Raw genomic sequence first — 27429 nt, 5'->3', positions numbered from 1 at the left:
TCCTTAATTTTAAATCATGTCAAAATCCATGGATTTCCTGCAATCTTTTAATACCTATTTATGCCATCAGGTTTTTCTTTCTCTTATCAAATCTCCAGAACTAGAACATTTACAGCCAAACCTGTGAACAACAGCACGTTACATTTTCAGAAAAGTTTGCCAAAACCTATTCTTAGATGAAACACTGCTAAAAATGCTGTACACAGCAGCAATTTTGTGTGTTTTAACATGAGATTAATTAAGATACAGGCACAAGTATAGTGTGTTTGTAGTGCCTACTACTGTGGGCAGCAGTAGTTTAGATGTAAAAGTTTTCTTGTAAATGGTTCTCTTGTAAAGAGAGTCTAAATTATGGATAACATCATACAGTTTTTTAAATATGTCCTCTATGCAATTTAAGAAGCTTTTTTACAAATTAAAAGTTTTAAGTTTATGTAGAACATTACTACTTGAATGGTTCATCTATTTGACACATATTGATAAATGGCTGAATCCTTGCGTTTAATTTTTTCAATAAAATTTTTTGGCCTGGGACACAGCAGCGATTCCATACTTTGTAAAATACTTTTAGACTTTAAATCATATTACAACCATTACAGAACTAACAACTATGAAAAAAAAGAGATACAAAAGGACAAAATTACTTTTCTGCAAATAGTAAAAAAGAACAGGTCTAACAGGTCAGGGTTTCTGAATTACTCCAGTCAGCTCCCATTTTCTGGGTATGAAGACAGAGCACCTATTACTTACAACTACAATAGAAAGAAGTTTTGATCCTGTAAAGGATCAAATGAGTCATAAAACCCCCTTACAACTTAAAAAAATAAAGGTTTACTCCTCTACACCACTTTAAAACTTCTAATATTTTCCTTCTTTCTAGCACGAAATGCAAGCATCGAGTGCTTTTTAAAATTTTTTGTATTAATGAAACAGTGGCTACTGATAGGTGACTTAGTTTTAGATTGCAGGATAAAGTTATTATTCTAACCCAATTTTGTAAAGCAAAAGCATTAAAATGTGATAAATCATTATCATAAATTGCTTTCAGGCTACCGTTTTCTTGGCAAAACTTTTCTAAAAACATAAATAACTTCTTTTTAGATTGTTTGGATGGAATCACCTGTACAAAACATTACAATTCTAGCATTTTTATCAGTTAATAAAAAACAAGTAATATTTTTTGTGAAGCACTTGTAAAAGACTAAGGCAGCAAAGACATCTGAATTGCAACACATGCTTAATTGTAATTACTGTAGCAGATAGCAGTGACCTCTGAAGTAAGTTACAGATAGATCAAGGCAGGCCCATTGATTTGTTAGGGAAAAACAAAGTGCGGTAACAGTGCAGACAACAGCATAAAGCTTACGTGTCTAAGAAACATGCATTTTGTCACAATACACAAGAACAGCGCTGCTTTTGCCACTGCATGCAGCAGAGACTGTGCAACATCCAAGTTTGTGCAGAGGGTCCTCTACCAGTCCTACCAACATGAAACTATATTCTTTGCTGAAAACAGTGGGTTGGTATAAACATGTATCTTCTTCTTAATTTGCTCTAAGGAATTAAACACATATTTATACTGGAGTTTTACTGTGTGTTTATATAATGACAACTTGTCTGATAAAATTTCACGAGGATAGTGTAAAAACAAAGAGGACAAAGAAATTTTCATTTCTTGGAGTGTTATCATGTATTTACACTTTTATGATCTGTACTTTTATCAAAGGAACCCCTTCTAATTTACATGTGTGGGTTTTGTTGAAGAAAGGTGAACAGCAAAGCAAAGACTGTCAGCATAGCAGTGTTCTTCATATTTGGTATACGAGGACCCACATACACGTATCCTGTGCAACTAGTTTATTCTAACCTTGATGACAGACTGATGAGATCAGCTGGGAGATGTTCCCCATTGGTCACTTTCACTACTTCCCCTACTGCCACCTACACATCCCAGTTTGAAAATGATTAGAACAGAAAAATAAGTGACAGGAAAAAAAAAACCAACAAACCAAAACAAATGGACAAAGACAAAAAGACAGAGTTTGAAATTATTATACAAACAATACATGTTAATTAAAATGTCTGATGGCAATTTTTTCAAAATCTATTTTAATCAGGTCAGAAAGAAAAGAGCTAGGTTATTTTCATTCTTACTCAAGTGGATCGTTTTACTTTAAGGCACCAATTTTAAGCTGCAGAATACGTTGACGTTGTACAGGAAAAATAAAAAGCTGTTAACACTTATTTCTCAACTGACAAAGTTTCTAGCCACTCTGTACACGAATTACAAAAATAAAAGCCCAACAAAAGATTTTCCACCAATCTTTCTGAAAAGTCAGGTGACAAGAACCTTTTCCTATGTAGACATGCTGAAAATATTTTGTATTTTGTTTCAGCTCTAAATTTCTATATACACTGAACTAGGAAGAACCAAATGGAATTAAATCTCAGATGTTTGTGTCCTTCTCACTGCAAGAGATTATAGTTTCCAAAAATAATGAAGATCCTCTTTTTCTCCAGAAACTGCAACTGCTGGTAAAAAGAACCAAATATTGTTAGTGTGAATTAAAACCAGGCCCACAGGCTCACATTGCTATTGAAAACTAAAATGTTAACTGGGCATCAATGAACACCTGGAAAGCAAAAATCAATGAGACTGTCTTCCTGGAGAATGCAAGATACATGGAGATGAGAGGTAGAGAAGGGAACGCACTTGCTAGTATGCAGGCAGAATTAGAAGTAATGCAGTAACACCAGGTTCTCTCCTGTTAGGAGGGATGCAACAGGACACTAGTAATACAGTTAAGAGGGAAGTTTTATCTGGAAGAAATGCCTGGACTGGGGCCAGAAAAGCAATCGTGATTCAAGAAGTCCCCTTTGCAAATTGAACCCTAGATGAAAACTTGACAGGAAAATTCAAGGTGAGTAATGGTCGTAGTTGGGACAGTGTGTTCTGACAAGGGCTGTAAAGTGAGGCTAAACAAAGAGGTAACGACAGTTCCACTGAGTCCAGTAGCAGCTCACTATTATTTCAATTTATCAACATGTGATGTAGGATACCTACAGGGGGCACAAGGCTCAGAAAGAAGGCTTTGCAGGCTGTTGGTATTTTTGCATGGAAACTACAACTGGAGAACACTGTGATGCAAGAATCCTCTAAATCCACAAGGGCAAAACAGTAACGACATCTAGGCAAAGACTCAAATTAGGAGCCTACTCAGGAATATTATAAAGAAGCTGCTCTGAGAGGACGCAATCTGTTTTGCCTACACAACACTAGGGTTAGTGTGACAGAAGCTGTTATCATGCCCATAGAACAAGCGTTCTTGTTGCATGATGTATTGCCTATGAAGATCTTGGTGGAGAAACACCAATAAAATTTATAAACGCTTCTAAAAGTGCAGAAGTAAAAGGTTTATAGAGGACATTCAATACAAAAAACAGCTAAGATACAACAAACATTAGCACTAAAGACAGACTGTGGGGAAAATTTACAGTATTATCTGGCAACTACTTTACACAATAATAATTTAGTAGAAGTGTTTCAGAAACTGCTACACTTAATTTTAAGATATAATGGAAGATGGAATAAACAATGTACTAGTCTATACCACTGTCACAGAAATGCCTAAGATCCTAATCTTATTAATTGTATGTTTGAGTGGATTAATTGATTTCAGTGGGATCACAGAGGTTTTATACCTAATCTATAATCATACACCTAACAATGAAGTTTCCACTTGTGCCAGAAAAAAAAAAATTGCATTGTGAACATACATTAATAAATCAAAATAAAATTAATCATATTTAAATAATCTTAATTTTAAAAATTCTTATAATACGTTGTCTATTGACCTGATCAAATAGATGTTGAAAAATGTGCATCTTCCACATGATGTGGATTTCTTAAATAAAACTGTCCAAGGAAATGATGATAAACAACCTCTGATTGTTCACATAAAAAAAGTCACTGCATTATATGCTATAAATTAACTCTTGCTTTCAGTGCCAAAATTATTCATATTTATTAGAGAATGAAGTGAATGTTCAGCTTATAAAGACAGTGCTAATTTGATGGTTCACATCTTATGTTCACTTTTTTTTCCTGATTCAACCATCAGACTGGCAACTATATCCATTAAAAATCATTTCTGTTCCCTGTAATATACCCAGTTTAATTTATTTATAGGATGCAATTCATTAGGTACATATCAAAAAACCAACCTGGTTAAATATGGCAGTTGAGGTCAAATTTTTAGACATAGAATCAGCCTTTTTTTGTATTGTATCCAACAACAAAATAACATACCAAGTTTTTCTTAGGGTTAAATTGAACTCCAGTGTAATTTTAAAACTAACTGCCACAGTTTAAAGAAACACTGCCTTAAATGATAAATGCCTGAATGAACGAAAGACCACACTTCGGAACAGCAGCATTTTTGTTTATTCCTTATTTCCTTGGAGCAATCACAAATAAATAAATAAATAAATGCAGGGTAGAGAAACCAGCCTCTACACTATAAGCATCAGTGGGCATCTCTACCTTGATGAGAGCAGTACAGTGTCAGCAGGTATATACTCTTTGCCTTTTATTATAACTACATCTCCAACATCTACCTGAAAGAAAACTGGGAATCGGTTAATGGTCTCAGACAAAATATGTTATCCCTTTGTTTTAAGCACAGTAAATATTTACCTGCTGAATTTACTAGAAAGACAGTTAGAAACTCACACACTTAGAGAAGCCTATAGGTATTAGGTGCTAAAAGGTCACTGGAATTCTTTGGAAATCTGAATAGGCCTAATCCTGACCTTCTCTAATGCAGTTCTTTACTTTTGCTAGTTATTGTAAAATACTTTATTGGACGACTGAAACTGAGTTAAAAAAGAAATTAATCTCCCCTAAGATCACAGTTCTGTTGCATCGTGCTATATACCTTATTCTTGCTTCTCCAAAGGTATAAACCAATTTCATCCGAACCTTGCCTCCAAATTACTGTGGGTCAAATTTTGTTCAGGCTTTCAGGTATGGAAACCAGTAAAACTACGGGATTAGGTAAAACAGCATAACACTTAGTTCTTGAAAGTTACCTTTAACAGTCCCTTCCTAATTGATACTGCATAACAACCTTTAAAGTTCTCGTGGTTTAAGCCAAAGAGGTTCAGGAAATATATAAAGTCAGTTTCCAGAAAGAAGTCTCTGCCTTGGCACAGCAAATAATACTTAGGAACTGTATAGTTTTGCCATATACGAATACTCCCAAGTCAATCATATTATTAAAGTTATTTTTCACTGAATTTAAAGACTACCATTTAATGTCAGTTTTGCTTGACTCATGCCATCAAAACTGACTTGACTTAAAAGTAGATTTTAAGAGACAAGTATTAACAAACAAAAAATAAAATATAAAAGATTATACATTTCCCACCATACCAGATAATTCTTTACAATTACAATTATTTGGAGAAATAAAGCAAATATTAAATCTGCATTATGCTCTAAAAGTCACCAATATAAACACACACCTTTTCCCAGTGGACAATCTCCCATGCACCATTTCGTAGTACTGGCAAAAAAAAAAAAAAACAACAAGAAAAAGAGTTTTCCAGTTGTACAATCTAACTGCAGTATATAGGTATGTGTTAGATTCCTTAGGAAAAGCCATACAGACACAGCTCATTTACACAATATTTTACAGCATGCTTGTTTCTATGAATTCAGGTCAAGCACTTCAATTATACAGCACATACTCTGTGTAACAGGTTTTGTACTACAGAATCTTATTACAAAGCCAATCAGAACATTTTACAGAGTTTGAGAACCAATTAATCTGATATAGATTGTATAACAATGTGGTACCTTCTAAAATAAATTAGTAATTGAAATAAAAGGTTCCAAAATAAAAAAGATTAAATTGGAGGTGTGTGCGTGTGAATTCAGTAATTTTTTCTCACTTCAAATACTGATGAGGTTCATACAGAAAAAAGATTCATAAAAAGTCACCAGCAAGTTTGTGATTCAGCTGTTCTTATTGACATAACTGCAATGATCCCAAGGTTCTCTCATATCTCCATTAACACACTGGAAATCCCCAAAATTCAGCCTGTGCCATTTAGCATGATTTAGTATAGATTTTCTCCATCAGTAGCAATTAATATTGCAAGCATGCACCGCTACTCTAGTATTAAGTATTGCTACTAAGATACAAAAACCATGCCTTGTTGGCCAGTTAATTGCCAAGATTAAGTGTTTTCACTTAATTCAAGTGTTCTCAGGGGATAATAAAGGTGACTTTTCTTCATTAGCATCAGTTACCAAACTACTGAAGATTGACATGCAGAAATAAAATTAAATTAAAAGAAATAGTTTGCTGTGTCTCAATACTTAGCTCCATGAGATTGTTCTCTTTCACTATGTCTCCCAGCTTTCAAACCATCAGGATGCTTATCTGAAGTACCTGATTGGGATCCCACTCTTATGCAAGCATGTGCTGATTTCAAAAAAGTGCATCAAATTGTGGGAACACATATGGCCTTTACATCTAAGTCTTCCTTGGGGTTCTGTCCAGACTGATCCCTCTTCTCATACATCTCAGTGATTTCTGTGAGTCATTATTTAACCAGCTTAATAATTCTTTAGGAAGAGAGAAATTCTCTTACCCTTCCTTCCTCCACATTTATTAGTGCTGACATGCCAGGGCAATGCTAAACGGAGCAGTCTGCCCTTCAGACAGCAAGCAAGATATTTTAATGACTGTCTCACGAACCAGATGATCATTACACAGAATTTATTTTGACAAACCATTTCCCTTCACTGGGATAACTACAGATCCAGAGTGAGGACTGGTTGTAATACTGTCCTAAGGAACCCAAGACATTTGATAACTGTGTCACCAAGTACCTAATTCCATCCCCTTGCATTAGCAATACTGTTTGTAGGGCCACTGTATCAACCAGATGAAAGAACTGATGAGAACTGAAAATACATCTTGCAGCAATCCAGATACGTAAGTTTCACAAACTGCTACAGCAGAGTAACTACCAGTGGAGTTCTGCAGGTCTGAAATGTAAATGTAAATAAACTGCCAGGGGCTTCTTAAGAAGTGCTGGCTGCAGAAGCATTTGCAGTGCTGAAATACATCCTAAGGCTGTTTCACATGCAGCCAAGCTGACCTGACACAGCATTACCCCTGCAAAGGGAAGGTCCTGTTCTGCCCTTGTCCCACGCAAAGGCTCGTGTCCTCACTCCTGCCTCTGGTGTTTGTTGGGCCCTCTGATAAGCCAGTTTAACCCACTAAATGGAAGGTCAGCTTTTCTTTCTGGATTTGTTTCCTGATGGTTTAGCTGGTTAAAACCAGCTCACAGATGACAACTCAGACTCGTGAAAACATGCTGAGACACCTGAAATTCCAAATTTTGAGGTAATCTGCATAAGCAATTTCCCACTCAATTACCTGTCAACACTTCAGTTACATTACTACTATTGGCAAAGAATTCAAAAAACAATCCCCCCAAACCCACAATTAATAGGCTTAAAAAATTTCTCACCTTGAGTTTGTTTCTTGTTCACCGCATTATCAGCTTTATGCCTTTTCTAAATTAAAAATGCACAGTGGTTAAAGACTTCTGTTGACATGATAAATCTTTCACACTTATGATAACGCACACATGTATTACCCCCTCACACTCTTCAATTCAATGAACTGATTTAAAAAAACATTTTAAACAGGACTATGGATTACTCACATAGTTACGATCACCAGCAAAGTCACACCCAGTTCCAGGCTAATCATGTAGTACTACAAAGTCATCTCACGTGGCCGACTGCAATTTAAAGAAGTTCCTTATATAAGGAAGCAGGGTATCTGTGTACCGTAACTTTGTCTTTCCTGGAACTGGGTGATGACTCTACTAGAGCAAAGATCATGGAACTTTTCCTCATAAAAGTGTCTCATACAGATCTGAAGTCAAGCAACGACTGTACAAACATACTACTTCACTTCCACACAAGTGCCTGTAGACTTCAGCAACAGTAATGAAGACAAACAGAGAAACAAAATTCATCACCCCCTACCCTCCACCCTGAACAGGCCATGATGTCCCTCAATTCTAATATAGCTGTGAGAAACCTTTCGACAGAAATATTTTGATGCAGCTACGAGCCACCAGCATTTTCAAGGTACAATCAAACTCAGCTACAAAAGGCTTAGGAGACTACTGTTTAAACACAGTATTTAAGAGTAATCAATTCAGTTCTTCCTGAACAAGAACATGACTTGGAAAATTAACTTAAATAGAACTAACTGTTTCAGGTAAGCTTTTTGAATAAGGCTACAGAATTCATGCCTTTGTAATACAAAGAAAATCAGAAGCAATCTTGTAAATTGAAAGAAAAAAATAAGTCAAGCTATGTAAGAGATTTATTTCTAATAAAATACTGGTATGACTTTGAGCTTGAAGCTCTTAAAAGGCCACCTGATTACTTTGCAAAGACTTAGTTATTATTTTTTACTAGATTTTCACAGATTATCAGCAATTCTCCTTTCAAAAAGATGGCTTATTTTACAGTTAGATATCCTTTGATCAGTGGGAAGGTATAATACCTTGACCAAAGCAAGTGTTTATTTGCACACAGGGAGAATTTCCTCCAGCTCGAAAAGTAACAGTTCAATGTCAGTTGCTTTCTGAGATATTATGGGTGAAAATCATTGGGAACAGCTGATAATCTAGTCTGCATGTCACAAATTTTGCTAGCACTTTTGAAGCATATATGGAAAACACATGCTGCTCATGCACAATGTCTTATGCTAACATCTTCTGCTTGGGATTTCATTCCAGAAAAAGAAGCATTTGGTTCTTGAGCTAAAGTATTATTCTGGCAAGTATATTTATTGATATCCATATATAAGGTTCCCATTCAAAAGTGAATTAATCTTGTTTCGATATTAGATGAAGAATAACCATTCCTGGAGATCTTATATATGCCACTGTGTAAAGAAACTAAGACATAATGAGAATTTAAGTTTAAGTGAAAGCACACTGAATATTTTACTATGTAGCAAGTGGTCAGCTTTCCCAGGAAAAAAGGTACCGTTGTCAGTCAGCCAAATATTCCTGCATGATATAACCAGCAGGCAACATTGAATTTCATACCTGTTCGACTACAAAGCAATTTGTTTTATTTGGACTATCGTCGGCTATGCAAGTGAGAAATGAATCAAGTTACCACCAGCTATATATATAAACACACGCAGAGCCTTCAAATTAGCACCTATATCAGCTCCTTCATCTCAATTTAGTTTCAAGTAAGTACAGCAGGAATTAACTACATGCTGAGGCAATAAACTTAACAGAAAGAAAAATCATATCTGAATTGCCTTCAGGTATCTCTGTAATATTTGGTAATAAGGATATTACTGTTTTAGCCGATACATGCAAAAAACATGAGACCTGTTCCCTGTCTTACCCCCTGCCCCCAAACTGTGCACTTCAAGTTGCAAAGAGCAAATGGTAGGAACAAATGACACAAAAGAAAGGCAAGTGGATGAGATAATTTTAAAAAGGACACTTTGTACAGTAGCAGCAGCCTCAGTTTTATATCTGCCTAGACACCGACAGATGGTGTTAAGTCTGTAAGCATTAACAGCAGAATGGTTAAAAATATCTGAAAGAACGTGAATTGATTTTATGGCTCTTTTTAAAAGAGATTTTGTTTATGTACAGGGAAAGCAACAAAGACATTTAAGGAGAAGCTGAGTATCGGGCAGCAAATACTAGAAATGCAAAATAAAACAAAAACATTGAACGGAAACATCATCGCCTCTTGCAGGACCACTCTGTGGCCCTCGAGCTTCATACAACCCAGAGCGCCAATATATCTTGCCAACCATCCACTCACAGAGGTAACTGAGGAGACGGCTGAGTTGACTGTATCAGCAAGAAAGGCAGCACATCACCAGTCACCCTCCATTTCAGAGCTTCTTTGCAGCTCATCACTCTTCCTCTTGATCATTTGTGCAGTTTCTGGTCATAGACAGTAATTCTGCTCAAACACAACAAATCTGATGCTCCCAGGAAGCATACTATTTGTGTGAAGGGAAAGACTATACTACCTACAATCCTTGCCAAAAAGCAGAAGAACAGCCCACAATATAAAAAAATGGGAACACTACTCCTCTAGCAGACAAGGCACTCTGCCACATTATGATGTATCTAACTTCTTGTTCTCCACACAGCATATCTGCAGAACTAGAACAGAATAAGAACAGATGAAGAAATTCTTGGCATCTAGAGTGATGTGGGTAAATCATCAAGACTAATTCCTTAGATACAAAAGACATTGACTGAAAGACTCAACTATGCCATGCAAATTAGAGAGATGGGATCTACCATACGCTTTCAGTGAGGAGCAGGCAGGGAGGTACCCAGAAAACCCCAGTATCTTTCGTAGGAAGTGTAACAGAGCCTAGAATTCCCTTCCCTACCCATAAAATACAAGAAGTCAGAATGGACACTTCCACCATAACAATATCCCAGCTCTTTTAAAGTTTTCATTCAACGCAAGAAGGAAGAAAGCATAATAACCACTATCACAAACACTGACTGGAGAGCACCAAGGAAAGCCTGGCATAGGTGGGAGCACCTGCCCAAGGACAGATATTCCATGTCTGTTCCTGGCCATCACACGTCAGCATATCACACTTAACACCAAGAGATGAAAGACTAATAGTAAATCACGCTGGGCTCGAACAACGGGAAAAACTGCAAAAGGCCTATTCCCCTTGCTGTCTACAAAACCATGCAAAATCACAACAGTGAAACCAAGGACTTTATGAATGCGACTTTAGAAATAGAAGAGATTCACCAGATATGTGGACCTGGATTTTACAACTGGAGAAAATCCATTTTTAAAACTTTAAAAATGGCACATCAATGGCCTGCACTCATTCATCTGAAATTTATTAAACAAAATAAATTACTATTCTAAACATACTAAAAGTGTCACATGATAATTCCAGTAGAGAGTTAAAAGACATTTTTTAGAAAGGTTCAGGAATTACTTGAGTGTTAAACAAAAATCCATCCAGTTTCAGGTATGGAGGTATTTTATAAAATGTTAGTCTAGTATATAATTCACAGATTGAGCTTAAATCTATCTCACAAGTATAATTAGTCGGAGTGAAGGACTCTGCTCCTGCTCATGAAGGAAGAAAAAAAATATTTTAACCAAATACATATTTATAGGTTATTCGGTTTTGAAATAGATTCCGCTTGAGATGAATTCAATAGCTTCCAAAGTCTTCTTTTAGAGAAGCGCTTATCTGAGAAAATTGATAATATTCTGGACCTGACTGGGTTCTGTGGACTCTTTAGCTCCAGTTTACACTTTAAAAATATGCTTGTACTTCACTACTGAGAACTAGTACAATCTATATAATTGTACTATTTTTCTATGCTAGAAACAATCTATACAATAAATGTAACAGACACTGTTTTGCCATATTATTGTCACTTGTATATAAACAAACTTCAAATCGTAACATCATATTCTAAAGATTTCATCTTCTGAAAGCATCCAGAAGGCAAGAATGGTTCAGTACTGAATTCTTCAACAATTTTTTTGTAATATAATTTATGAAAAATCTGAAAGCTATTTACAAAATATTGCTATAGAATACTTACAATATCTTCTATTATCTCCTTCACTGCAGCTACAGCTAAAATAAATAAGAGAGGGACCAATGTTGTGTAACGGCCTGTTGGTGATACATCTGGTATTTGCTATTAAAAAACAAAAAGAGAGAAAAAATTTGTTTGCATTGCTGGTTGGAAACATATTTTTAATACAAGAAGCAGTACTTTCTGTGCAAAAACAGACAAGGCAACTGGATTCACTATTAAACACGGTACTGATTATTTCCAAGAGAAGGTTATTGTCTTCAGTTCAAAAGCAGCTGATACAATAAAACATCTGCATTTTAAACAGCATAGTATTCAGTGGCATTACTTTCAGAGGTTTTAGTGTTTGGAGAATATTCACCTTCCTTTTCTGTGTTTCTGATTACATTAAAATACAATTAATTTTTTTGAGTTTAGACTTTTGTTAGAGTGGACACAAGTCCAAGGTATTTTTACTTCCTTTCAGTTTTAACATCTAAGAGATATTTTGTATTACACTAGTTATTATTTGACAAATTTCAAATAGCTGTCTTCTGCCAGACTATTTCAAGAAACCCATTTTTGCTAAGCAGGTATGGGCCCAGATGATGCAAGCAAATGTGTATGTGAAGTAAATGCTGAGAAGATGCACCTACTTATGTGATATATGTGGATAGTTATCCATAATTATCTTTATATTGACTAGAGTTCTTAATGGCAACATTGATTGGTGAGAGGATTGCTGCCTTAACAGACTTAAAACAGGCAATGTGGCACATATGACTACAATGAGATCTCTGCAAGAAGAGAGTACACTAATAAGTGGTGCCTCAATGTGGTTAGAAGACATCCTCAATTTACCATAAGATGTTTTGAAAAACAGCCAATGTTAGTTATGAATTCTACAAATTTCTTTTTGCTACCATCATATTGTGCTTCTGGAAGAAAACAGGATGATATGTACATATGCTATGTTTCTTGGAGTAAGACCTATATAGATCTATTTTCCATGTTACTCTAGACCACATTTTTCAAGCAATTAAATGGAAACCAGGCAAAAAGTTACTGTTGGGCAAGCACCTATGTGTTGGCTACAAAGGAAAGGGATCTACCACTTCAGCTACTCCTACCCTTTCATTCCTCCCTATGCATATGCCCAAACTCCCCCATTCCAATTACGTATTATTTTCCAGGTAAAATATGAAAGCAAAAGGGGCACCGCCCTGTTCCCTGGTTCCATTACCCCGTATTTCTTACTCCTGCCAGTACAGTCTCATTGATAGCCTGATAGGAGATGGTGGGCTTGTAAATCCTAACCTTTCACCTCCTCACCTTCCAACTCCTCACCTTCCAACTCCTCACCGTGCACACACCTGCCAGCCTGCCATGAGTCATGCTAAGCCTCAAACAGCTTCTGAAGCCTCATACTCTGTGCTACTAGCTTGACGTACACAGTGGGACAAGAAAAGCTGCTGGACCACTGGATTAGCTTGAGATGCCAGATGGGGTCAAAAGGATGTTTATTTACAAGCCACATGTTTGCAGGCAGACAACCTAATGAAATCCTGAACTTCAGAATTCTTTTTTACCCTCTAGAAAACAGTGTAAGCTACCTGTGCAGATGTATCCTAAGAATATGTTCCAAGCACTTATAGCAGAAGCGAAGAAACCTGAGTAAACACAGAGGAATCAACTCTCACTTGCTGAAACATCTGAAGTGAGGGAGGAAAAGCTACACATGGCAGTATATGTGCCAGTATTTTAGTAATTTTTGTTTGGTATGTCAATTCCTAACACAATGATTTCCACAACAGACACATCAACACCTTCTAAAAATGCACTAGAAATTATGCAGAAAATGTGTTTTTATCAAATATGATTGGAATACAGAACTAGTCAATGGTAATTATCACCGCACCTGTCCACAGTTCAATGTTCATTCACCATCAGCTGCTGCATTCATAGAATAGTATAAAGAAAACCTAGAATCTGTTTTATAAACTTGAACTACTGCAAAATTAAAATATTCTGATATATCTGCAAAACATTATGTACTTCTTAAAAAAAGCCTCAGTAAGCTGGGTCAGGGATAGCCCTTTACAAACATACTGAATAAAGCTACAGTGGTGGTATAGAAAAGATTGTTCTTTCTTCTTAACCAGCACAGTTAATCATCTGGGATATGGGAAATAGCTGCTATAGTACTGGACTCCACTGCTTTTTCTTCATCCAGGCTCAACTTCAATTCTAATCAGCTTCACTCTAAGCGTAAGTAATCACTTCTCCTCAACTGCAATTCCTGCGCCTCATAACAGACTACAGGACTAAAGTTTATGAAGTTCAGCTTTTTAAGCAGTACTACTCATTACAAGAAATGCCAACTGCACATAACATTTTCTGTGTAAGCCAGATATTTTAAAATTCAATTCCTCTGTCACAACAGCCTTTTTCACCTGTCAATATTTCAGCAATACTTAACCTCTTTTACACAAAAATGTTTGTGTGTATTTTGTTATCTCCAATGAGTAAAAAACCCACAAAACCAAACACTTATTAAAGGCACACCTACACAACACAGCTATTCTGAAGGCTAACTAGCTTGGAAAGAATGGTACAGCCACCTCAGTATCTCTGCAGAACACTTGTCTGTGGTATAAATACTGTCCTATGTTTCAAACATGAGCATCTTATTGTTGATCTTACCTGGAGTAATGCAATAAAAAGAAAAAATGCATTAGCAGCTCTTCTGAACTGGGAATAAAGGAACCTTGGCAGGAATGTGATTATGTTGTACTTTGCAGTGCTGACAAAGAGAGAAAAAAACATGCGCTATTATTACAGTGCAAAAAATTCTTCAAATGTATTATCTCCCTCTTGAGTTACACAAGCTTTCAAATAGGACGTTTTGTGATTTCTGTGCTAGCAAACAGATTTCTTTTAGCTAAAAGAGAAACCAAAAGACTTGTACAGAGACTGTTCTGCACAGGCATCCATGCACCAGCTAACCCAGGGAGCACCTGCCACCCATAGGGACTGTCACCAGCTTCCATGGTGAGGCAAGACTTTCCCTCATCACCTCTGCCTGCTCTGTGGGAAGCACTCAAGTTCTGCTGCTGCTCAATTACAGGTGATGAGGAGAAGAAAAAAATAAAGCAAAGGTAGCAGGCAAGCAGTTACACCACTGCTGTTGAGGAAGCAGGTTGAAGCCCCAGGCCTGCAGCTCTCAGGCCCAGTCAAGTACCCTACCCTGCAAGCTACAGCCTACACTGGGCAGGTAACGCTGCACAACAGCTCCAGTTAGGACAAAGGTCTTGGAGAAAGAGGTATGACATTGTGCATAATGAGGAGGGTGCTAAATCAGGACTTGAGGAGCTGTGGAGCTTCTGCGCTGCATGTGAGTTTGCACGATTCAATGCAAAAAAACCTAACAGGATCAACTGAATAGAAATGGTGCATTTAAGTAATAATTAAAATTATGAAAATCTATTAAAAGGTAAAAACCTACACCCCTTCACTAAATGGAAAGTTTACTTTTTTATTTTTAACTGATAAATACTGGATATTAAGTGTAGTTTTGTTAGGCGGGAGGAACAGGACAGAGTTTATCCTAGCATAATAATCACTGCTAAGCCATCATAACAAAATGTTTGACTTCCCACCTCTCTGTCAGCCTTCTGTTTGTTTAAGAACAGAAGGCTACTATATAAGGTTCTAAAACAATAACGGTGAAAATAATCATGCCAGAAACTTACAAGCAAAAGTCTTGTAAGAGTATTTTAACCCCCTTTTAAAGTTAGTAAGATTTGACTGTTTTATGCAGAGTCAAAGTAATATAAAGAGGGAATGAACGTATCCTGGGAAAAACTCAACATTGTCAAGAAAACAAAGCAAAAGACAGAAAAGACAAGTTGCATACACAAAGAAAAAGCATTATAAAGTTTCTCAGGTTCATGGAAAAACCTCACCACATTATTCTCCATGCCTGTAAAATTTCTGCATATTATCAAAGGTAACTTCAAAAAACACACCTACTTGGGACAGAGGTATCTTTGCCTTCATTTACTTTGAATTTTAACAACAGAACTGAGGATGTTACCAGATGATCTAAACATACATTACTTCTGGGTATTTAGTGTCTGACTTAAAATTCAATAAAAACAACCAACCAACCACAACATGAATCATCAGCAGAATCCTAAAGACTGAACTTAAAATTCAAAACTAGTTTCATAAGCAACCACAGCATCTTTGTAACTGGCTAAATGAAAAAGACAAAGAGTTTCCAAAGCACAAACTATGCCATGCTCAAGTAAAGTACATCTGCATTGACATCCAGCTACCAGAAATAAATTAAAAGATGAACTGAACTTAAACTGAACTGAAAGATGAAGAAGAAATCCATATTCTAGGGACATGCTGATAATGCAGCAGTAAAGCATCCGTACCTTCTCCACCCTGTTCTTAAAAATTCAGAAGGTCAGGTTTGTAATTGAAGCAGCTCTGCTGCTCTCCTCATTTCACTTCATTCCCCCCTCCAGAGTCCAAGACTGTAATTAGTGGTCAGAGGAAATTACAGTAGTGGAATAAACAGAATCTTTTCTTCATTTTTGCTATGGAACATGCAATGTTCTGAAATTAAATGTGTACTAACAAAAACCACTCGTTAATACCTGACATGATTATTGCAGAATTTAGTTAGCTGAGGCTGATTGATGAATATAGTTCTCAGTTCCTCTTGATCAGCTAGAGAAGTTTTCTCTGAAACATCATCTGTCTTCTCATACCCTGTAAAAACACACCATGATTTTCCATATAAACAGAAATATATATATACGCACACATACACAAGATTCAAGGCATCTCATGACAAAATAATACATCTATTGTGAATATTAACTCAATACCTTCACACTTCTCACAAGTAATGATCTTTTAAAAAACATAAAAAATTTAAAAAGTATATAGTCAAGATGTTTTGTAAAACTATGATAATGAATAATAAATGTAAAATCTACTGAATTCATGAGTACATTTAAATAGCTTGCGCAACTTCATAGCAATATGAAATTTTTTTTTTTGTTTTTTTTTTTGTCAGCTGATGCACTTGAACCCAGAAGTGAGCGTTTTAGGGGTGGGGTGGGCAGGAAAAGATGGGGGGAGACAGGGAGAACTCAAACCCAAAAAAGGTCAGTCTCATCCATCTCTCCCAGCTGAGTGATCTCGAGTTAAAAACTGCAGAATTTCAGAAATTAATTCCAGCAGTGAGGTAAATATTTTAAAAGGAAGACACCAAGAGAAAAATATTAACACTAACACAAGAAAAAGGCAAGAAGTTCAGGAATATACCAGTAATACCAGAAATTCTAAGCAACATGTAATGAAAAATATAATTATCTGGTAAATAAGCATTAAAACCTCAGAATATCTCTATATTGTTGTCATGGTTTAACCCCAGCCAGCAACTACTCAGCCACTCACATGCCCTCCCCCTCCTGCACGGTGGGATGGGGAGAACTGCAAAAAGGTTAAACATGTGGGTAGAGATAAGAACAGTGTAATAATTGAAATAAAGTAAAAATAAATAAATACTAGTAAAAATAATAATTGTAACAAAAAGCAGAGGGAGAGAGAAATAAAACCCAAGAAAACAAAACAAACCAAAACCACCACAAAGTCATGCACAATACAATTGCTCATCACTCACTGACCGTCCAATATACACATAACACACTTTCCCCTTTGTGCTTCTTTTAAACTGGTGTTACACACACACAGCCCAGTGGTATTGAAAAAATTTAACCATTAATCTCAGTGGTAGAAAAACATTTCACCAAGATGATGCCTGAGCAATGAAATTAAATATAAAAAGCATGTGTCTAGTACAGCTTTCTTAAATGAAATTGACTAATTCTATTTATTTGCATAAATCACCTGTTCTGATAAATATTGATAGAAAATTAGTTGCCACAATTGAATCTAAGCAAACACAGAAAACTAATAATGTAAACTACCCTACAGTGCCATCGATTATATTCTTCCAGTCCTCCAGAACAGCCCCCACCCCTGACCATCATTACTTTGCAATGATAACTGAGAGTGGCCTAACTAACAAGAGACCTGCCATCTCCCTCTACACTCATGAATGCACTTGATCAGATCCCATGGACTCATGTATTCCCAGTTTAAGCGTTCCTTAACCTTCTCCTCCTCCACCAAGTTGTTCTTCTTTCAGATTTTCCAGTTGATATCAGGAACCTGTGGTTCCTGAGGGCTGATTTTACCAGTAGAGACCAAAGCGGAGAAGATACAACATACTGCATCTTTTTCTGCATCCTTAGCCTCTAGGTTCCCTGCCCCATTCAGCAGGCAGGCTCACATTTTCCACTGTCATCTTCTTCCTGCTCTTACATCTGAAGGAGAACAAGAAGGACTTCTACAAGCCCCTCACCAGATTAAACCCCGAGCAGGGTCTGGCTTTGCTAGCTTACCCCATCTCTCTATGCTCCTTTTCAGTCACCTGTCCCTGTTTTCACCTCTTCCATGTTCCCTTTTTATACTTACTTGAGTTTTGTGAGGGGCTCCTTGCTAATTCATGCCAATTCATGATTTCTTGGTCATTGTGATGGACCAGTCTTGAGCTGGAAGGATGTGATCCTTGGAAGCCAAGGCTACTTAAGCATTCATTGGTTAATGGGACACCATTCCTTCAGCTGCTACAAGTTTTCTGCATGACACTAGCCAGATTATTCCCAGAAGTGGCACCAGTATATTCTTCATTTTATGTGTGCTTAACTTGAAATGGTATTGTTAGACTTACTGACACTCCCAGCAACTGCCTCCACTAGTCAGTGAAAACTGAGCTTTGTAATAATTCTTCTATATACTATGAGGAATCTTGTACCAACCTGCATCACACCTTTCATCTGTAAAAGGGGATACTAATGTATTCTTCTCTCTCAAGAATTTTCACTAATGTTTTTTCAAACACTCCTACGTTGATGACCAACAGGCCTAAGCAGTCTATTCAGGATAGAGCTTGCAGAGTAAACACAGGTACGGCATAAATCAATCACCAAAGAGTTTTAAAATTATAACAATAATCTATGTGTGTATAGCTGCTTCTTAAATAAGCACCGCTCATTCTGTATACCAAATCAGAAAGATACATAGAAAAAAAATGTTAGAATGCAACTGAATACATCAGAATGTATATGCATGTCAAAGATAGTTTTCAGGCACAGCCTTAATTTAAAAGCTTGTTTCTAGCATGTTCTATACATCCCCACAAACAGGTTATGCAAAACGCAAGTCATCCTCCAGTCCACTGGCCCACTACATAGCCTCTTACTCATTATATCCAGAACGTACATTTCAGACACCACCTTGCAAGGACAAGTCTCCACACATTGTGCAAAGACTCAGTGGAAACTTGTAATATCGTGCCACTTGCCATTCAGAATTCACAGATTCTATTTCAGTGGGGGAAATCCCCAGTACTACATTCAACCACTACAATTTCTCTGTTTCTTTCCTTCCAAGTCCCCCAATGGAAGGCACATATATAACACACTTCTATTCAAACTTCAGTATGTGTCTCAAGAAGACCCTTCAGAGGAAGGGCAGCCAGCCTAACAGAGTGGGCCCACCTGAACAGGTGCCCACACAATACTCCCTGACTCAAGGAACCACACAGGTGTATGTGGCAGACTAAGCAGGCAATTTCCTATTCCTTGTCATAACCCCTCCTTGGAGTGACAACCATCATACAACTGGCTACAAACAACCTCCAGCACACAATTCCATAAGCATACATACCTATAACACAACTGGATACAGCTACATCTTTAAGAAAACTAGGTTTTCAGCCAAACTGCAGGTGCACATCCAGTCACATGTTTTTACCTGACTGAGCCCTAATCCATCACATGGTGAGCTCACCTTCATTCTGGGTATAGGACACTTAAAAGTCTAGTTGCTTGATGAAGGAGCAAACACGAAATACAGCTCCTGTGACAGCACTTGGGTGGAAAATTTGGAAACTATTGTGCCAACAGTACCAACCTAGCCTGACTAAGTTCAGGAAATAAGGAAAGAGTTTACATGTTTGTGGAATGTACTACTTCAATTTTAAAGCATTCGTTTAAAAACTTATGCCAGTATAAGCCTGACAATGATAGAGTTAAAGCAAGTGTTAGCAGGCATTAAACACTGTATATTACCTGTTTGTTAAACAAACTGCCAAACTATAGACATTTATTTTCATATATCAGTATTACAGCATTTATTTGTTCTCCTTTAATCAAAATGACAGCCAAAAGGTGCTGAGGAGCTTCATAAACATTCACTACCTCACCTCCTACTACCTTGAATTAACTTTGTTTTTCCCCCCAATTTTCACTTAAAAAGCAATCTCAGGAGTTAAGTTCTGAGCCTCACACATAGCCCTTTATACTCTGTAGCTTCAGTAAAACCAGCTCTCCTACACTAGGTGCATTATACTACCCTGAAAGCTTTAAAGGTTACACATGTCCCATCACCTCCCTGCCTAAACTTTGTAATAGATTCACTAGAGTACACAGACCTAACTGACACACAAAGCTCAGTATCTGGGAGATAGTTTTTCTTCCCTGTTTGTGTATTTGTCTGTATGTGTATACACATACACAAAAATATCTAAAAACTTATGCATTACATCTCAAACCTTTTAAGGACTACGTTTCTATGAAATTTTAAAAACCCAAACTATAAGCTAGAGCTTAACTGCTGACTAACCTAAGATAAAGTCTCACACATCGGTGCAGCACGCCTACATAAAGTTCAGGACTTTGCAACAAAGAAACTACCAAGTGCTATATTCTTCCTCCAGAAGTGAGGATGCATTAGCATCAAACCAATTTGTATAAACTCAGCCTGTTAATCAAATAAGCAGAAGCTGCCCTGTTATAAAAATATTGTCTACAACTAACTGCAGGAACAAATAAAAACATGCCCATATTTAACAACAGAAGGGAAATATTACCAGATCATCTCTTGGAGAAAGTAGTTATATTTTTGATAAAAGTGTGTTTGAAAGGATGCATTTAACACACAGCAAGAATGAAAGAGTTGGTTGCCCTTCAGTAACTCAGTAGAAGGTGCCAAGACAACAGAAGAGCGCTGACCCAAACATTTGGAAAGCTGACACACAAAAAGATACAAAAACCTGACATACAGAAACCAGACAGGAAGAACAAAAATTCCAGAACACATGCAGAGACAACAGAAAAGCATTAGTTGTTAGAAAATTCTTATTATGAAACATCAGTGTGAAGTAAGAACTTCAGATGAAACAATCACTCTAATCTCTTAAAAAAAAAGAAAGTGTAGTTACTGCTGTGTTACAGGTGTTAAACTGGTGTCCACCTAACTCGTCTTTTGTTTGTTCATTACACTAAGCTATCAGAAAAGCATTGTTCCAGGGCTTAAAATTAAAAGTAGCATCACCCTTTTTGGCCTAAAGGCCACAACAAGTTCTGAAATACCTCTCAGTAATAATTTTGAAGTCTTATATCTAGCAAGAATAAACCAGCAACTACCACATTTCAGACAGGAACTGTGATGCTGTACTAGTAAGACCTGCCATTCAGGACGAAGAATGAATATATTCCAAGACTCTTCTTACTCTGCTGTGGCTTGCAACATTGCTGATATTTAACCAGAGTTGAGCTGAACATTTATCCACAGTTGAATTATCAAACAGATCCTAAGACATACGTTCTTACATGCCCACACTGACAGAAAAGCATTTGACTTGAAAATCAGCACTTTAAAAAGAATAGGAAATGCCAACACATCGTACTACTCTCACAACTTATTACGAACAAATGGCAAGTTTCAAAACTAATTTCTCTTAATATTCAGAATCACACTTTCTGATAATATCATTTGATTATTGTTATGTCAATACAGGGCCAAACCCCATAAAAATATGTACTTCAATATCAAAGGAATGAAACTGTTGCCCTAATCAAAAAGTTAATTTACAAAGCTGTTGCATAAACTAGAAAAACTGTATATAACATTTTGTTCTACACTCTGAATGTTATTTGCTGGCAGAACAACGAATTTGGAAATTGTTGATGGATAACCACAATGCACCACAAATTTCATTCAAAGTCACTCAATAAATAACCAAGGTTTTGGTTCAGGATTTCCTACAATCTGTTCAAAATTAAAGAATGGAAGTAAATTATACACAAGAGTAGGAAAAAGCAAGAAAAAAATGGGAGACAGAATTGCTATCAGCTCTGAGAATATGGAGACTGGGTAGTTACTTCCCAGAGTACAAGCTGTAACTGAAAAAAAACAAGTCATGGCAAAATGTTTGGTTTTGCACAGAATACATGTTTTCAGTTTTGCCAACAAAAATAACATCAACAACAAAGCTCAAATAAACATGTAACCAATGAAACAAACAAAAAAGCCCCCAAATAACCACCCTGAGCTTTCTCCAACAAGAGAACACGTTAAAGACCGTATTTTGTTTCCAAAATATCTTTGGAAGAACCAACTCTGTTCCAACACACAGTATTTCTAGGGACTCTTCCTAAACCAGTTTGGATTGAAACGTTTCTGAATTAGTAAAACAACAACAATAAATTCTAAAGAGTAAACGCTGTCCAAATATTTTCCATAGATCCAATTTTTCCTTTAGGTAGGGTAGTTTAACAGTTTAGTCTCGTTTTCATTACAAGAAATGGACAAATACAGATAGACTGCAATATGGAAAGAAAGGGAGGGAAAAAAAAAAATCACCAGAAGGACTTCAGTGCACTTCCCTTAATCATTAAAAATATCTTCTTTATTTTCAAAGCACAGCATTCAAAAGCTTTGAAAGTTGGTGCTGTAGCCAAGAACCTCTTACATGAATAAGTGTTGTGGCTTAACCTGACAGGCAGCTGAACACCACACAGCCATTCACTCACTGCCCACAGTGGGAAGAGATTCAGAAAAAAAGTAAAACTTGTGCGTTGAAATAAAGACAGCTTAATAGGACAGAAAGGAAGGGAAAACAGTAATAATGATAAAAGAATATACAAAACAAGTGATGCACAATGCAATCGCTAACTACCCGCTGACCGATGCCCTGCCAGTCCCCAAGCAGTGATTGATGGCCCCCAGCCAACTCCCCCCAGTTTTATTGTTCAGCACAACGTTACATGATATGGAATATCCCTCTGGGTAATTTAGGTCTGCTTCCCTGGCTGTGTCCCCTCCCAGCTTTTTGTGCAACCCCAGCCTACTTGGCTAGCAGGGTAGTATGAGAAGCTGAAGAGTCCTTGACTTTGTGTAAGCACTGCTCAGCAACAACTAAAACATCAGTGTGCTATCAACATTATTCTCATCCACAGCACTACAAGCAGCTACCAGCAATAAAATTAACTCTTCCTAGCTGAAACCAGAACAGTAAGTCTGCTTGCTCACACTCCTAAAGAAAGCAGCAGTTTGAAGAGGGTATCATTAAGAAAACGATGTTAGGATCAGGAATTTGTCATAACACTGTGATAGATCTTCAATGACAGAACAGCCAGTAGGAACCTGATCCATCAGTCTGTCCTTCTGAGGCGTCAGAGCACAGAAGGGAATGGGAATGACCTACTTGAATAGGCTGGTACCGCTGAGATGGCCAAGCCTGTGCTAGAACTAGACCAGTCTTTTTCCCCATTGTGAGTCACTAGGATCTAACATAAGTCTACAAAACAGACTTGGCAGAAAGACAGGCACAAGTGACTATAATGAGCGCTACATCTAGTAAAATGCTATATAGTCCTGTAGTCCATGAGCAGAAACACCTAAGGATATAAAAACAGATGGTCTGCTGAAGACTATTACAGAATTTTGAAACACTCTCTCTTGGAAGTCATCTCATCATGCAGAAGGTTCAGCTTCACCTAGTTCTCATACAGGCACTTACCTCTACTAATAAGAAGAACTAGTTATTACCTACTGTTTTGGTAGGCAGTATCATGATACCTCAAAACTCTGCCCATTCTCAACAATCCAATATAATTCACTGAACTCCATGAACACATGGATGAAATGCATTAATGCTGCAGAGAACCCTGATAAGATCTGCCAACTACAAATCCACTCTCCCAGAGTCTCTCAAAAGAAATAAAATGCTTCAAATTACTCCATTTCATATTATTTAATAGATGCATGTATTAACTGTGCAGCTATATATAGCTAAAAAACCCCACGGTTAATTACTGTATTTAATAAAGCTAGATGTAGGCTACACTACTCAAGAATTCCCCAGGTGTTTTGCAACTGCAGAATAGATGACACCAATGCTGCTTCCACAACACCAAATGTCTGAAGCCCAGGTACAATTCTGAATAAAAGTTACTGCTGGCAAAAACACATGTAGTGATTTCCTAAGTTTGTTTAGGAGGGCCAGATCTTTCATGCCTTGAGCAAGATTTTATCGATACACGTACCACTTCAGAACTGTAGCATTTCCTAGGCTTATGGTGAACTGCAGGTGTTCTTTGCAACAGGAATCATAGGCACAAAATCTATTAAAAAAAAAAAGTTATAACCATGCCTGGTTATCTTTCATCAACCATGAAGAGCACAAGAACCTGCAGAGGTTTGGAAGAATGCCAGAAAACCAGTAGCTCCTTTTAAACCACATTATTTTCTCTATGCAGGTTACATACTGTCTTACAAGCATGCAAACACCTACAATTTTATTTTGTAATAATCTACAGACTGTAGTGTCAATTCTTCTGTGCAACTGTCGAACAATTCTTAAGAATGATACATGTGCGCATTGTTCTGACAGTTTGGACTTAGTTTATTTCATCCAAGCACAACAGCTGATTTTGTCTATTATTACATACTATCTCTTCATGTCAGAGAGCTCAGTTCTAAGATGATGTCAAGACAGTCCAGCCTGATAAGGTAGCTCATGATCCATGGAAAAAGGCCTCTGAAGCAGAAATTACTTGCTGCAGTCACAGGAGAAAAAAATGAGGTTTTAATCCCAGTGACACAATACAAAAATTCTCGAATAAGGGAAGTAGTATTAAGCTTGTCTATCAGATCCCCACAAGTCTTAGGATACTCTAAGGCAGGGGTCCTCAAACTACAGCCTGCGGGCCAGGTATGGCCCCCCAGGGTCCTCGATCCGGCCCCCGGTATTTAAAGAGCCCCCCCGCCCCCCCCCCCGCCGGGGTTTGGGGGGGAACCAAGCAGCCGCAGATGGCTGCCTGCCACTTCATCTGTGCGCTGGGCCCCTGGTTAAAAAGTTTGAGGACCCCTGCCCTAAGGAACTGTCTCATTTTGTGACATGCTGTTTGTGACTACAGCATTACCACTGACTTTCAAAGAACACAGAGGGACCCTGCCAGTAACAACAACTTTGCACTGTAATTGTTATGAATGTTGTTGTGAATGAAGTGAGTATAAATAAATTGAACTGAAAATTATTAAAATTAACTACTAGGCATCATATTAAGATTAAGAAAACAGTAGCATTTTAAAATTATTTTTTAGTAATACTATAATATAGGATAATACAAGTCAATAACTCCACTGCTACGATGAAAAACTATCATGTAATTTTCTGAAAGTTAGGTTTCTTAAAATAAGTTTCATACCTATTTTCAGTCCTAAAGAAAGTATTTTTGAGAACCCTCTTAACCCTGTATTCAACTGTTCTATAGTCATCCAATCTTGAACACTATTCAAACAAGCTAGGCATTTGGGTCTTTTTTCCCCCCCCTTTTACTGCATCTGCACATCTTAGATTGACATTTACCTTTAGGTAACATAACATTTGTTCATTTAAAAACAATTAAGGTTCCTGTACTTAGATAATTTTAAAGACAGCATCAATCTTCACGATTTATCTGTGCTAAGCTTGCAGTGAAAACTAACTGTCTGGAAAAAGAATAACCGGAAAGGAACTGAAGTTAAGCACTAAAAATCTGGACATTTAACTAGCCCCATTACACACACCTACTAATCACTGTGGGTATAGCAGCATGGCTGCCCTGGTTGTAAATGCATTTCAAAAGCGTCCCTGGAAGGATGTACCTTCTTCATTTATGCTTAGAAAGATGCATTCTTCTATTTCTTGGCCAGCTAACATTTCCTAGGTAGAGGCAGAGCCAGACCTCCTACAAACCTACTACTGGGGGAAGAAAGCATGTAACGAGGGAGAAACAGAAAAGAGCATCAAGGTAACAGCCTATTTCCAATCTATACTTCTTCCTGCTCTTCCTAGAACAAACAAATAAAATATGATTGGTTTGGAAGGAGGAAGAAAGAGAGGGAGAAAGTTTCCACCTCCCTATATGGCCAAACAAAGCCAAAAAAATTATGAACCAGATGTAATGGTTTCAGTGCGAAAACTTCCAGACAAAAGGATAAAACCTGCGTACCTGCCAGGGGAAGCATGCGTCATTTACAGTGCCGCTGGCAGCATTACCTGCGGCAGCTGGAAACCATAAGCTGTCCCAACAGACCGCTGCTTTGGTATCGCCGACTTCAGATTTTACTTTTGCATGCAATAAATACTCTATTAATACAATTGCACTGCAGCGACTCTTTTTACAAGGCAGCTCTTAACATGTTGCCATCTGCAGGCTGAGCAATCCTAAGCCGTAGCTAGGCACAAAGCATCAGCACGGTGTGATGCTCTCAGGCACATTCCCCGCGTGAGAAACGCGGATTTCTGACGACCCGCGTACACCGGCGGACCCCACGCAGCCGAGGTATGCCGACCCGCTCCCAGGGCGGGCACGCCGGGCCCTGAGCCGCCGCCTCCCCCCGCCCGCCGCTGGGGGCCGCGGGCCCTGCGCCCGGACACACCGGGCACAACACAACAGCGCCCGCCCCGGGAGGCGGCCTGGCTGCCGCGCAGCGCGCTGCCCGGGGATCCTCTGCTCGGGATCCGCTGCCCGGGGGCCCGCCGCCCCGGGGGCAACGCACGGCCACGCATACGAGACCCCCCGGAGAACACCGCCGCCGCCGGCGACGCTCACGCCCCAGCCGCTGGGGCCGATGCCCGGCCGCGGCGAGCACCCGCCGCCGCAGCCCCGCCGGGGGTCGCGGCGCCACCGGAGGCCGCGGTGAGCGGCGGCGCGGCGGGCGGCGTTGCAGCCGCCGGCGCGACACCGGCTCCCGCCGCCTCATCTCCCCGCCGCCACCGCCGCCCCCTCCCGGCCAGGCGGCGCAGACCCCGCCGCGGCTCCGCGCCGGAGGGTGCCGGAGCGCCGGCCGGGTCCCCCGTCCCCGTTCCCCGCTGCGGGCGGAGACGGGCGGGCGCCGGGTGGCACTTACCCTCTGCGCGGGAGCGGATCTCCGACACGGTCTTCTGCACCGCCGGCATCGCTGCCGGGCGGGCGGCCTCGGCGCGGCCGCCTGCGCGCCCTGCACCTGCCGCGCGCCGCAGCGAGGCCCGGGCCGAGGGCGGCGGGTGCCCGCAGCGGCCCCCCCGGCAGCCCCCCCGGCGGCAGCCCGAGGCGGCAAGATCGCGCCCCGGCTGCGCCTCCCTCCGCCCGCGGCGCCGCGCCGAACTGACAGCCGCGGCGCCAGCGCTCCGCGCTCGCCGGCCCCCTCCGGAACCTACCAACTCCGCCCCCCCCCCCGCCCCGTCCCGCGCCCTCCCGCCGCCATCTCCCGCCCCCCCTCGGGCTCAGGCGTGCGGGGACGCTGCGCCTCAGCGGGCACCGGCACTGCGGGCCGTTTACGTGCCCCTTCTGCAGCGAGCGACGGCGTTCC

General features: G+C 39.0%; 1 protein-coding gene across 4 annotated transcripts in view; it reads right to left on the bottom strand.

The window, feature by feature from the left end:
• Positions 1 to 27213, bottom strand: part of ATP8A1 (ATPase phospholipid transporting 8A1) — a 117309-nt gene extending 90096 nt beyond the window's left edge. Inside the window, exons 1-7 of one of the 4 annotated variants that reach the window (XM_056334368.1) lie at positions 26989 to 27213; positions 16329 to 16443; positions 14362 to 14461; positions 11683 to 11781; positions 7549 to 7594; positions 5527 to 5567; positions 4544 to 4617 (exon numbers count right to left, since the gene is read on the bottom strand). In XM_056334368.1, coding sequence (XP_056190343.1) covers positions 4544 to 4617; positions 5527 to 5567; positions 7549 to 7594; positions 11683 to 11781; positions 14362 to 14461; positions 16329 to 16443; positions 26989 to 27037 — 524 coding nt within the window. In that variant the 5' untranslated portion in view covers positions 27038 to 27213. Of the gene's footprint in view, positions 1 to 1867; positions 1942 to 4543; positions 4618 to 5526; positions 5568 to 7548; positions 7595 to 11682; positions 11782 to 14361; positions 14462 to 16328; positions 16444 to 26988 lie in introns of those variants that run through there. The other 3 variants (XM_056334377.1, XM_056334385.1, XM_056334389.1) reach the window with 3 other exon arrangements.
• Positions 27214 to 27429: the final 216 nt, after the last annotated feature.

This window comes from Falco biarmicus, chromosome 1 (assembly GCF_023638135.1).
Source record: "Falco biarmicus isolate bFalBia1 chromosome 1, bFalBia1.pri, whole genome shotgun sequence".
NCBI classification, from domain to species: domain Eukaryota; kingdom Metazoa; phylum Chordata; class Aves; order Falconiformes; family Falconidae; genus Falco; species Falco biarmicus.
The sequence above is the reverse complement of the archived record's forward strand: the minus strand, read 5'-3'. Positions and strand labels throughout refer to the sequence as shown.